This window comes from Alligator mississippiensis, chromosome 13 (assembly GCF_030867095.1).
Source record: "Alligator mississippiensis isolate rAllMis1 chromosome 13, rAllMis1, whole genome shotgun sequence".
Taxonomy (NCBI): Eukaryota; Metazoa; Chordata; order Crocodylia; family Alligatoridae; genus Alligator; species Alligator mississippiensis.
The window spans coordinates 2,676,829-2,690,810 of NC_081836.1; the positions used below are offsets into that span (position 1 = coordinate 2,676,829).

At 40.9% G+C, this 13,982-nt stretch overlaps 1 protein-coding gene across 12 annotated transcripts in view; it reads left to right on the forward strand.

The window, feature by feature from the left end:
- The window catches only part of EIF4G3 (eukaryotic translation initiation factor 4 gamma 3), a 174,717-nt gene that overhangs the window by 122,122 nt on the left and 38,613 nt on the right, over positions 1 to 13,982 (forward strand). For all 12 annotated transcript variants that reach the window (XM_059716609.1, XM_059716601.1, XM_059716605.1 and 9 more), the window contains 3 exons: positions 6,259 to 6,347; positions 9,655 to 9,904; positions 12,836 to 12,993. In XM_059716609.1, coding sequence (XP_059572592.1) covers positions 6,259 to 6,347; positions 9,655 to 9,904; positions 12,836 to 12,993 — 497 coding nt within the window. The remainder of the gene's footprint in view (positions 1 to 6,258; positions 6,348 to 9,654; positions 9,905 to 12,835; positions 12,994 to 13,982) is intronic.

Sequence of the window (13,982 nt, forward strand, 5' to 3'; positions counted from 1 at the left end):
GCCTTCTGTGATTGCTTTTAAAATCTGCATTATTTCTTATCTGTGGTTTTAACTTCCTCTCTAACGTTATGACTTTAGCATTAAATGAATTGGTTCATCCCATCCTTTTTTTTTTTTTTTATTTGTGGCAGTGCTTCATTTTTTACGGGAGATCATTGTTCATCTGGTGTTTGTGGAAACCTCAGTAAGGAAATCTTTCAAATTAGTGGATTATTTGCATTTAGCTATCCTAGAGAATGTGTAAGGTTGGTTATAACATGCCTAGTGTATTTAATAGTTAACAGCACCTGACTGTTGTTTCCCTTAATCCACAACTTTGCAGTCCTTTATTGCAGTTTTGAGATGTACTTTCTCAATTAAAAAACGGCCAGCATTAAACTAAAAACATTTGAAAGGGCAAGGATTTGTGTGATGATCTTGATATCTTTTATTGGACCAAATGTATAGACAAGCTTTTGGGTACCACATTACCCTTCCTTGGATACAAATGTGTTATTGATAAATAAGAGGCTATGGAAAGACTGTATTTTAATATTGTTAATAATTTCCCCCATACCTTAACTGTTTTAAGTACTATTATCCTGGAGCCTCTAGAACTGTATTCTGTCCTCAGAAGTTTAAATATGGCTTCTGTTAGAGTTCCACAAAGCAGCTGAAAGCAAAATCTGACTTTATTTGGTGGTTATGCAGTTTTCTTCCTATACTCCTAGACTTCTTCTCCTGCACTGGCCACACTCTCGCTTTCAGAAGAGTTTCAGTCTCAAGTAGGCCATTTTGGCTTTCTAGTTTTATGCTTCGGAGAGTGGAAAGGTTTTTAACAGTTGTTAGTACAGATACACTAATAAGGTTGAGCAGGAAACAGTTTCCTCTTTATATTTTTTTTACCCTTTTACAAGGATGGCATTTAATTCCCTGCATATGGAAATAATTTCCCCAGAATCCGCATAATGGATTTTAACAGCCTCTTTACCATCCAGGGTTCATCATGCTATTTCTGTTAATGTCTTGATTCTTCCCTTTCACATGTCAGATTTTTTACTGCTGATGCAAGTTGGATTGCCCTCCCTCCAACCTAAGCCACTACATAACTCAAATTTAATTCCTTCACTGGTTAAGTGGAGGAATAAGGCTACTGAAATGAGGATTTACAACATCAAGTCCTGTACTGTAGGATTATTATTTGTTTTGTGGTATACTGTACTTTGAACGCTGTACTTTTAATATACATTTTGGTCTTTTAATTATGCAGAAGATTAATTTTAATGATCTATTTTCATTATTGATAAGTAGCCAAAACATTATACCCCAAAAAAATGTTCGCAGTTTTGGAAGGAAGTATTTTAAGGCTTTGTATAATCTTACATGAAACTGTGATGGATATTCAATGCTTGCTGTTTAAAAGAAAGTGAAAAACTAGCCAAGCCGTTTCTTTATATTCTTTACAGTGCTTGGCTCGCTATGAATAAAGTGGAACTATATTGCATTTCTCAACTAACAATTTTTGTCATAATTTTCCATGTCTTCCTCAGAGAAGAATGTAAACTAAAAGTAATTCTTTATGCTGACATCCTTCCAGGAAAGACTTGAGAGAGGTTCTTGTAGCCAGCCAGGATTTGTAGGTACCAGAAAGTGGGCTTAGCCATGAATTTTATACTCTATGACAGTAACCAGAAAAGAGATACCGAATTAAAAAAAAACACCATAGGACAAGAATTGCCCTATTTTTGTCCAGATTGATGGTTGTGAGGCTCTTTGTCTGAACTCTGAAAATGAAGATAAAATGAGAATCAAGAGACCATTTTTAAATATGTGCTGGTGAACATGAGCCCGATCCTTTATAGAAAATATTTCTTTTGGGGCTTAGTACTTAAAACAGCATACTGCATATATATATTTACTGCACATCAGCTTAATTATCTACATGTCCTGGCAAGAAGTTGTGCTACACGGATTTATTTCATTCATGTTATCTGATATCATAAAACAAGCCTGATTTGACCAGGGCAGTGCTTGGACTGGAGACTTATAAGAACAATCCCGTTGTTGCAGGGCAGCACTTACTATTGAACCGACTCCTCAGCACCACGCTAGGGGCAGCCCGGCGCAGGAAGTGCCTTTGGGGGAGACGGGAAATCGATGTTCTGACCACTTACCGTTACAAAGACTCTGGTGGCACGCTCAGCAAAAGCAAGCGTACACTGTCTTTTCTTTCCTGGAAAAATTCCCATTCTCAGATTTATATTCTGGCCTACCTAAAATTTCCCCCGTGATTTTGATATAAATTATTCACGTACTGTTCTAAATTGTTAGGTTGTATTGCTGAGACAGTTAAATGCATGCCGCATTCGGTATCAGAGGTGGTTTCATTTTAGCGATGGGTAAAATCATCTATCCATATGCTGCTGTGTTTTGCGAAGTACCTTGGGAACAGTTCTTTCGTGTGAAAAGTACTCCATAAATATATGGTAACATTACTGCCTTCAAAAGAAATTGTAGAGTATTTGATAGAGCAGACATTTGTATTGGGAGAGACAAAATGTTCAGACCACAAGAATTTTCCTATCAACGGCATTAATATCCTGCAGTCTTGTATTATTAGTAGAGAGAGCTAACTTGAAATCCTGGCCCAGCAAAGGCAGCGATAGACTTCCATCTTACCGTTTATTTCAGCGGCTCCAGGTTTTTACTCTTGGCCGTTAACGAAAGCAGATCTCTATAGGAATTCTTACTAGGATCTCTGTTCTAAGTGTTGTACAGAGCTAGTGAATGAAGACTTTATATAACTTGGGCTATTGTGTTTTGTTACATAACGGAGAGCAGGGTTGTCCTCAAAAGCCTGAATAGCTAAACGGCGCTAGCTGAAACAGTTGCACGAAACGCTTCCTGCATACCCTGGAGTTCAGGTTTCAGCAAGACTGGTGAGAGGCAGTTAATTCTTTTGAAATTATTTGTTTCATTTACAAAGATATTGTTTCTAATGCTAGGAGCCTTTGAATTTTGCTGTTTTACACAAGTTTTATGGCTGTTGAAATCTTTTTCCTTTTATCTTGCATTATTTTTGTGCTGTATTAAGGGTCTTACAGATGACCTAAGATTCAGTAATGAAGATATCCATTTAAATTTTAGCGGTCGTAATCTGAATACCTGATGATATTAGCCAATTCGGTAGTTTGCAAGCGGGCTTCTTCAGTTGGTTAGTTTTTTGATGAAATAGGCAGATCTGTTGAGTTAGATAACCAGAGAAGGAGCCTAAATTCCCAGCAGTTTTGTGGAATATGTTACTCCACCAAAGTAGTATGGCACCTCCATCTGTGATTTCAGGAGTTTTAGTATTTTCTCAGTCACTTTGGTGACATTCTTTTCATTAATGAACTTCTCTGATGGTGTGCAGCCTCAGGGTCACAGTTTTGGCCTTGCACAAGGTCCATGCAAGTAGCGTTCTTTTGTTCAAAGCAGAACTCGGCCTTTTGACATAATCGGTTGTTACGGGCCCGACAACGTAAGAAAGCGCTGTTCCTACTCTTTTGGGATGCTGAACACGTGACGTAGCCTGTAGTATTTTAAACTGCAAGCTATGTGTTGTACCTGAGTTTGCAGCTTGCCGTTGCAAATTGTGTGTTGATTCTGAATGCTTGGTACAATGACTGGTTTGGGGATCTGTTTTTTCTAAAGCCAATATATTCCATGTCTCCAAAGATGCCCATAGTATCTCTAAATTTTTTAAGGACTGACATAGCTGTTATCTACAAAGGGCAAGAGCTTGTGCTTAAAAATGAATTCCCAGTCATCTGTACTGCAGCAACAAATTCCAGATGCTATCAGAGGAGCGGTGGGGGACCGCTCTGCCTTCAGTCAGTGTGTTTTGTTTAAGCGATAAGGCATCTTTTGTAGTTCAGATAAAGACCAGGTGAGGTAAAGTCCCTGAAGCAAAGCCACGGGCCCTTACTGGAAGAAGTCAGTCTGTGCTTGACCCATAAAAAGCCGTACGTAAAACCCTCGCTGCTGTTATGAAACATCAACCAGGAAGGGTTGTTTTTATTATTGAATTCTTACAGGTCTTTTCTCAAGTGATTTTTTTTTTTTCCTTCATAACTAGAATGATAGGGATGAAAGAAGAAATAATAAATTGATCTCTCTGAAGTGGAGCTTTCAAGAGCCAGGGAACGCAGAAGAGCAAAAGACTCCTTGAAGTTCAGCTCTACTGCCAGGGAAGCCCTTCAGTAAGGGTCCCACAGATGCTGTAGAAAACACCTTGAGGAGCATAGGAACAGGGTGAAACGACTTCTTGCAAGAGCAGTGTTGTAGTAGCCACGATGGCCCAGAATATATGAGAATATATATGAATATATGAGGAATAGATGAGAAACAAATTTTTCTTCTGATAACACATTAGGACCTGCCTTTAGGGAAGCTTCTTCTGTCCAAATGTCACAGAGCTCATTTCTCCTGTACCCGATTTCTGATCCCCTCTCACAGGAGTCAAGACTGAGCGTTTTCCCTGCCGCAAGACTTGGGAGAAGAGAACAGGGTTACTGTAGGTTGACTATCAGGCTAGCAACTGGACCTCTCTTGTCTCTTTTTATACTACAGTGATATAAGTTTGGTCTCAGGTACATGTCCACACCGAGGGGAGCACAGCAGGGCTGGTGTCTGCGTGAGCAGCGAGGTAGAGCGCGTCGGGGTCGGGCCCAGAGGTGCGGGGCGCAGGAGCCGGATGCACCCGGGCAGTATTTTTCCAAGTTTTACATATCCTTAGGCAAACCAGTTCATCTCCTTGTCCTTCAGTGTCAACGTCTGTAAAGATTTTTTAAAAAGATGGTGAAACTACCCATCCTTTGTAATGTTCTTTGAGCTCTGTGACTGAAAAGCGCTGTATAAAAGTTCAGTGCTTTTCTTAAAAAGCTGAGCTTGTCACAGTGGGTGTACCTGGTGATTTTTCTCTAAATTCACCCAGCTACTCCTGGTGTTTAAGACTGAAATTGTTGTCAGCTTCATCATGCGTTATATTAATAGAAAACGACGTTTGGATCCTTTGTTTCATGAGCTTGTCTTGAATGACAAACCCCTCTTTTAGTAGCGTTGAATATAGATGACCTTTTTTTGCCTATGTAATATTAAAGAGGGGAAGTGACAATTTCAGTATCAGTGAAAGTACATTTTGTGACACGTCATCTTCTAACCAGCATGCTCACTGTATTGATTTCTGCAGACTTCAGATGATGCCTCTCAAAATCCATAGTCTCCCTCAAGCTAAACTCTGTTAACATGTCACTGAACCGCCCAGGCATCTTTTGGGGCACTAGGAACTTGATTAATCCTATTTCCTCTCTGCCAACAGGAACAAATGCCAGCAACTAAAAATCTAATTATGACATATTTAATATGTGACTGCCCTTTATTCATCTGGCTCTTAAATTCTTCTAATTTTATCTCTCAGTTTTAATAAAGGATGTGCGTGCCATGTTACTCCATAGCTACTGTTAGAAAGCAGAGTAGCAGTTTGTACATGCTTACCTTTAAGCCTTTGAGCAACCTCATTCACACTTACACAGGGAAGCGCACACATATTCCATGTATTAGCACCCCAAACAAGAAGAAGCAGTCTTGCAGATTTTGAATTCATATATTTTGACTGTCTCAGTTATTAATATTCTACATGCTCTCTTTCACTGACATGAAAATTGATGGGGAGACGAGATTGTTAACGGCTGTAAATACGTTATATTATTTTCACTGAACCAACTGGCTAGTGGAAGCTTTAAAAAGTGTGGTTAATAATTGGCCTTTATTAAAGACACAATTCAGGAGAAGCATATTGCTAGCAAGGTGTTGGAGTTAGAGTTGCCATCCAAGCGCAAGTAAAAAAATGTTAGAACGCTCTTGGGGGAAAAATGTACAACGCATAACCCCGCTGTCCTCGCCAAACGTAATTCTTTCAAAAAACTGCATTGCATGAAGCACGCAGACATTGTAATAATACCAGTAGTTAACTCCTTGCTGGTAAAGTACTTTTAAAAGATAGAGCAGTTCATAAAACAAGTTGCGTCTCATGCTAATGTTTCCCTGGCCATTTAGCATTACTGCCTTTAGCTAAAAAGTAATCGCATGGATCTTAATTTTGCACAAGGCTTTGACTGCTTTCAGTTTTCTGAATGCTGGAAAACATTGCTCAGGAGAGAGTGGAGCCACTTCCCAGGACCAGAATGTTCCAAGCATGAGTTGGTTTTGGCAAGTAATGGGCATAAACTTGTATTGCAGCCCAAACAGCTGTAACTGCACCAAAGACGTGGAAGAAACCAAAAGATCGGACCCAAGCCACTGAGGAGGTGTTAGAGGCGGAAACAGAGGTAAGGAGCAGTGTAATCCTATTTCTTGATTTGAGGGTGGTGTAACCCTCTTTTAAGACTACTGCAGACATCTCACTGCATCCCATTCAACTGACGGGGCAAACTAGGATGCTTTTCACACTACTTCAAACAGATTTCATTAGGCTAAGGTCTCTATTACTCTACTAAAGATGCTTACATTTTTGCCTAGTTTATATCTACGCCACAGTTACAGGTCCACAACATGATCATTGTCATTCATGTGAAGATTTGGATAGCTCTTCCTTTGGAGCCTGTTGGAGCTCAGTAAAGGGCTTCAGTGGTTGCTGTAGTGCCCGGGGCATACCTGTGCTCTTCACAATGACGTATTTGTGATGTCATAAACAAAGAACTAGGTCTTCATGACAGAATTAAGTTGGGAGGAGAAGCTGAGATGAGAGTGGAAGTTTACATGCAAACCTGCATATTGAGAATAGCTACAGGAACAAAGAACACTTCCAGCAAGTCAAAGAGATTTCCCTCTGCCTGATCTCTCTCAAGTTTGCACTCATGTGAGGTCCTTCCTACTGGTAGTCTGATATGGGCTCCTCTCCATAGAAGGGGCACGCGTTGTCCTTGGATAAGTGCACACAGCTCTCGATGCCTTCATTTGGGCTGTTGCAGTACCTCTTCAAGAGCAGAATGTGATCCCAGAAAAGTCCGTGGTAGTCTCTTAGGGTCAATGAGATTATTGTCTGCTTGGTGTAGGAAACAGTTATGCAGCTGTTGCCAATAGTTTGAGGGCAACTTCTTATCCTTTGCACAGTAACTTTAAAATAATATAACATGAGTGCAGTAAGTCCCTGTAGTTTGTCTTGCTGGGTTTTCTTCCCTCAGATTACTACTTAAACTAGTATCTGCAATTCGTTACCTTTGGCCACATTTCCACGTAACATCAGCTCTGCCCTGTCAGCTCCATGGTGGCAGCGACACTGATTTGTGGCTGGGGCAGGAGGGCAAGGAGCTTGGGATCTTCCGTCATAGGTGCTGAAGGTAGAGAAGCGAGATACTGCTTCTTCAGGGGATATGTTCCCATTAGCTCCTGTAAAAAGCAGGGGGTAGTATGTATTCCCAAGTGTAGTGATATAAGCCAAGTTGATTCTTTTTCTGGTGCAGTTACCTGTCTTGTTCATCATTTTTCACTACTTTTTAGACAATAATATCTTATTTCCACTGTTACCCTAAACATTTGTTCCCAGTCCTTACGGTTTGTGTCTTGGTCATCATTATTCCCTTCCAGCATGCGTCCCAAGGGGGACGGGAGACTGAAGAATGGCTAGAGTTACTCTGAGAGCAGTCTCAACCTCTGCTTCTCCAGGGAATGACAGACTAGACCCAAGGGGTTGGTTTAATGTCAGTACAGTAGCGCTAGTAGTTATCCGGTCCTCCGACTTAGCAAGTGTTGCCTGAATAACTGTTTGCCAGCACTATTCTACACAGTCATTCATAGTGTTAAATGTTTTTTTAATATTGTTTTTTGATTCCTCCTCTTTTGTTAAAATGTGTTATGTGCTGTTGTAAATCATTTGAAATATTTCAGGCTCTGCTGGGCAGAGTCCTGCTGCATTAGGGAATTGTTTATGATCTGTTGGAAACGGAAGCTTGCAGAGGTAACGTGAAAGTTAATCAAACCAAAATTAAACTTCTGCTGCTGTGGCATTACGGGAATGTTGTTATTTGAACTGCTCGCTACACAGTCTAATGTGAGGAACAGCTCGAGCCTGATCTGAAGCCTAATGTGAAGTACAGTGCTGGCATGAGCCTTTAATAAAGATACATAGGAGCCCCGAGGATGTTCTTTTTGTTTGTCGTCGTGTGATGATATTTTAGAACCGAACCTTTGTCTTTAAGTTGCTTTAAATGACCTGGGATATCTAGAATTAGAAACGGCTGTGGAAAGGGGGAGGTAGCAATAAAGACTGTGCTCAAATCAGTTAAAACTGTCTTTAATCAGCACAACTACAAAAAACTGCCTGAACTCAGCTAAATGAGATAAATAGAGAAGAATTGCACATTGTCTCTGGACCTTTTTGCTGTTCAAACTAACCTGTCCAGAACCCTCTGTGCATTCCACAGCTTTCTGTCGTCGTTCGCTTCATTTTCCTGTAACTCGACCATCGTGAATGACACTCTTCCACGGTAGAAACAATTTGCCCCAAAGCTGTCTAGATTTGTAGAGTAAATCTTGAATCTTTGTTCGGTGTGTGATTGATAGTGGGTGTAACAGGAACAACATGCCTTGTGTCAGCAAGTACCTGCTCTCACTCCTGTATATTAATTGCACATCAGTTGCATATTAATTGTATATACATACGTAATTACGTGCTGCCCATCCAGTTCCTAGTGGGTAGGTGCCTGTGACGCTCTCCCTACAAAATATGGTTCTATCGCAGTTGGCCACCGTAGCAGTTTATTCAACAGGTCAGTGACTAATGATCCATGGAAACTGAAGTCACCTCCGGTTCCATGGGCAAAGAATTTACACAAGCCATATGGTTTTTCAGTACTTGCAAGTAGACTTCAGTCTCTAGGACTTTTGGCACTTTCACTAATGCTGAATTTAGGTAGAGAAAAATTAGCAAATTTACATATTCTGTTCTGTGAACAATACTTTTTTTACTGCAATCCTTTCAGGAAATGAAAGGATTCACACGTCCCTTGTAGAGCATCAGGAATGAGTTGCAATATTCTTTAAATGGATGGATGTGTTCAAATGCATGCATCTCCCAAGAAGAGCATGTTCCCTACATCTTCCTATATGTAATCAAAATAAGGCTGTGCCTGGGGGAGTTCTAAAATTAACAGCTAGAGATAGCAGAAAATATATAGAGATTTTTCATGAAAAGTAACAGCAAGCTAAAAATGTACTTATATATGACATTAGCCTTATGTATTAGAATAGTCTCTAGTTTGTATAAGGCAGTTGTCTTTGAAAGAAGGGACCCCTACATACTAGTTGTAGTCCTGTCTCTGTGGGTTGAGATTCCTAATAGTCGCCCAGCGCATAGTACAGATGTTACTGGTTCTTTCCATTGTTTCCTACCAACATAGGGACTCGATGGGTGAGATTCAGGGTTTCCAGTTTCACTGTTAATTGTTGATGGGTTCTCAGGCAATATTTAAATAAAGCAAAAGGACCTTATTATTATTCCATGTGTTAATAGTTTTAGCTGTCCGTTTTTGAGATGAGTGCATGTGCTCTTGTTTGTAGTACGTCGCCACTTCTCATACTGAATGTTTTAGAAAGGATGTTGCTTTTAATCATAACTTCTGTTGGCTTGTACTTCAGCCTAAAGTAGAAGAGGAACTTTCAGGTGACAAAGTACTTGAATCTGAGCAGGATAAAATGAGCCATGGGTTTCAACTGGAGAGAGACCCCTCTGAACTTAAAAAAACAAAAGCTGTGGAAGAAAACGGAGAGCAGGAAGCGGAGCCTGTACGTAATGGTGCTGAGAGCGTGTCAGAGGGTGAAGGACCTGATGCTAACTCGGGCGTCACAGAAGGTTCCACGGAAGGGCCAGTATACCAGTATAAACCAGGTAAACCCTACCTGCCAGCCTGCCCGAATGCTTGCCTTTCTGCCTTTCTCTTTCTGTTACAGCCGGTAGGGAATGCTGCATGCTCATTAAGGAAAGAAGGATCCTTATGGACTGAAAGTGGTGGACTTGGCTAGGGGACACATTTCATTTTACAATATCACGCACTGGTGGGATTTTGCTAATCTACAGCCCTACGAAAAGTTTCTGGGAGGACACGTTACAAAAAATGTCACTTTCTGTTTCTGGTAGTGAAGAAGAGAAGACAAGACTAGAGAAAAACAGTGAGAGAAGAAAATCCCTGATTGCTTGAATTTATAGCATGTCTGAGTATAGATGGCTTCAGCATGATCCTAGCGACTGTGAGTTAGCTAAAACGTGGCTGGCTGTTGAGAGCGATCTAAGGAACTTTCTTAACTTTAGAAACCCTGATTTGAGGAGGTATAATTATATTTGACTCGCACAACAGAACCAATGAGTTCGTTCTTTCTTTATTTAATAGCTCTATTGTACTGTAAACCAGCAGATCTTTATTTGAAATAGGTTTAAAAGCTGACATTACAGGATTTAGCTACAAAAAAACAAAGCAAGGGGTATAGCTTAAAAAATTACCTGACTACAGTTTTTTAGATTTTAATACCAGAAGGGGTGAATAGTCTGACCTTAGTCCCTGACTTATATCCAGATGTTCACAACCTTCCGTTTTTAAACTGTTCCTAATTAGGAAAGATGATCCTTTTGGAGTCTGTGCTAACTGAAGGAAGAGAAATACTGCATGTTACTGTTCAGTCCAGTCCCAGGTTTCCAGCTGTAATCGGGCTGTGGAATGCAAGTGTATTATGGCATGATCAGAGTGGGTTTGAAGAATACGAGAATATTCTTGGTACTTAGCACCACATATGCTGTACTTGAGGTTTGTTTAAGTTAATGATGATATTGAACTGATGTAGCTTGAACTGCAGTGTAGTCGTCTGTTTCCAGCAAAGATCATGAGACATGCTCTTTACTCTTAGCTGGTACAAATTTTCAGGGGATTTATTTTTCAGGTGAGGCTTCTTCCATGTAAATGAAATAATTTCTCTGAGAGCCTAAAAATATAAAGTGTAAAGTAAATAGGTGAGGAATGCATGCAGAAGAGAAGAGGCAGAGTGGAGCAAGAATACTGCTGTCTGATTACTCTGCTTCTTCCTCAAGCTCCTCTCTGTTAAAGATCAGAGGAACTTTTTCTTGCATTAATTTTCAGAAATTAGTCATTCTGTTGCTAGCCTAGTATGATTTTTGTCAACAAAAATCAAAAGCCACCTAGCTATGTATGGTAGCTTGCCTGCTTGTCAGATCAACGGGACTAAGAGTAAACCTGTAATTTATCAGATGTGCATCAAGAGTCAATGATCCTCCGGATCCGGAGCAGTTTACAGCCTAAATTTGGCTGTTCTTTCATTAGCCCCTAAAAGGAATAAACCAAATGCATCCCTTTGGAAAGCCAGGTGATCCTGGCAGGTGACACAAAAACCTTCTCTTTAGATGGTTAGACCTTCTCTTTTCAAAGTTACAGATTTTGCCTTTTAGCTTGCAGGAAGAGTTCTCCTTCTGTGCTCCACGATTGCCGGCACAGAAACCCTGCCTTTGCCTTTTCTGCCAAACGCCTGCTTCTTATGCTACAATTCCTTTTAAACAAATTTCCAAGGGAGGGCGCGCGTGTGATGACCATTTGCTGTGTTCTTAACATTCCTCCACTTGTAAGTAAGGAGGAAGTGTCCAGCGGAGGTGCTGCTGGATTGGGACTCACCTTCTGACCTGGTTATTGGCCCACTAAGTTACTTTTTTGGCCTTGCTTTCTCCATGTGGGGAATAACAATAACTTCTGTGTAGGGCACTTTGAAGTCTATAGATGAAAAACCATAAAAACTGTGTTTTATAATAACTTACTTTTCTTTCCCAATTACTAAAACTTCTCATTTGGAGGTTTTTATTGTGGAATAATGATGCTTAAAACCAGAGCCTCCAAACTCAAGAGTCAAAGGAATAAAATGTGGAACTAGTAGAAAGACCAAGGGAAGAAAAGCTTATTAGAATAGGCCAATGGACTGGGAGGACATAAAGCAATGCAGTTCAGTGGCAGTAAAATACAAATAAGGTCTATTTTACAGATGTTTTGCTTCAGATAAAATTGCGCTTCCCCATTTATGGGTCTAACTAAATCAACCCGGCTGTTCAGCAAGTGGCTGTTTTCTTTTCTAACTTCAAACAAGCTGTGCAGCCAGCAGAGAAAATCATGGCTCCAGGCTACGAGATGCTAATTTGCTATATGCTGCAAAGGCTGTGGGTTTTTGCTTTGTTCTTGGGCAGGCAAGTTACTTTTCTCTCCGCACCACAATCAGCTGTATCCCTTTGAGAAAGCCATAGTTAAAGAAGTGAAAAGTTTTAAACCTCAAGCGCGCCTCCTCATATCTGCAACTGCCCCGGTCTCTCTCGTTTCTGCCATTTGTCTTACCCTAAACACTGACAAAAAGAAAAACATTTCCAAGCTGCTGGGGAATTGTCTCGCTCCCAGCGTAGAGTCTCAAGTATCAAAGCATTTCATCGCTCCGTTTTCAGAACCGGCCTCCTTTAGCCCTGATGCTGATTATTTATAATAAAACTATCCTTGATTTGGACTGTGTTTAGGCAGTCTAGAAGCACGTGCAAAAGTTAAGTCATGGTGGTGTTCAGATTTGTGTTGGAGTTGACTGTATTGGATATGCTTTAATAATCGGATATGGGAGTCTCTTCCCATGCCCCTTTTCCCCCTCCCCAGCCTTGTTTGTTTCTAAGTGAAAATAAAAACTTTTTTTAGCCAAAGTTATTTTCCTTTAGGTTTATCTACTACGTACTTTTTCAGGAGCAAAGCTCTCTTTGTTGCCTGTGAACCTCAGTCAACTTCTGTCATTATAGAGCAGTGGAAACCCGTGGATCCTGAAGGAAAGAAGCAGTATGATAGGGAGTTTTTGCTGGACTTCCAGTTCATGCCTGCATGTATACAGAAGCCAGAAGGGCTGCCTCCCATAAGCGATGTGGTCCTCGACAAGGTGAGAGGAGACCCAATAAAACAGGTATGTGCAAATTTTCTTATAAAGAAATAAAGATCTCAGTATGAGGAATCACTTAACTGGGCAAGGGTGGGCTGAGAGAGTGACTTAATCTTTGAAGGATTAAAGCATCTGAATTTCCAGATGCCAGGAGCATAACCAGGTTCCTGGTCCCGTGACACATGCTCTGGGCATCAGGAATTAATAGCAGTCTAATGCAAACTGATGTCTCTGGTGTGTGGGTCAGCATGGAAAGGGGCACTGTTTGTCTAAAGTCACAGTTAATAAAAGTGCAGTGTATTGCAATAGGACTGATGGGCCACATGCACTGCAGGGGCCTCTCTTGCTGTGCCACATGGCAGCTCTGTGCAGGCTTTCCCAGCAGCAGAGTCCTGTGCCCCCCTGCCCTGGCCTGTCCCAGAGTTGGGGCAGGAAGCAGAAGCTGGAGGAGGAAAAGGGAGCCTGGAGACCTCAGCGGCAGCAGGAGAGTGTTGCCCAGACCAGGAGCTCAGGGCCCACAGGGCTGAAAGGCCACCAGTTGGACAGCCCTGTATTGTAAAATGAGAGGGGGATGTAGCTGGGGTTGATTGATTGAATGAACACTGATCATGAAGTGCAGATTAGCTTCTTTAAAAACTTCACTTTGCTAGGCAGGATTGTATTGATTGACCATAGAACGTCATAACGATTACATTTTTTATCCAAATATCATTACACAATTGCCTTTTTTTTTCTGCTTTGTCTGCCTGTTAAAAAAAGCTCTTGGTTATTGTTTTAAAAGAGCTAGCTTTAAGACCAGCTTGGCTACATCCGTGTTGATTTTCAGGTAGCTTTACATGCACTCAGCAGACCAGAACAGAGTACTTTTAATTACAGCGTGAATCAAATTACCTGTCCTTTTTGTGGTGGACAAATATTTTCCAAGGACTTTGAAAGCTGTGAAACAGCCACGTTCTTCGCGGGGAGGCCAGCTTCTTATCCGGTTTTCTGTGACACTAGCTGGCCCGTCCCCG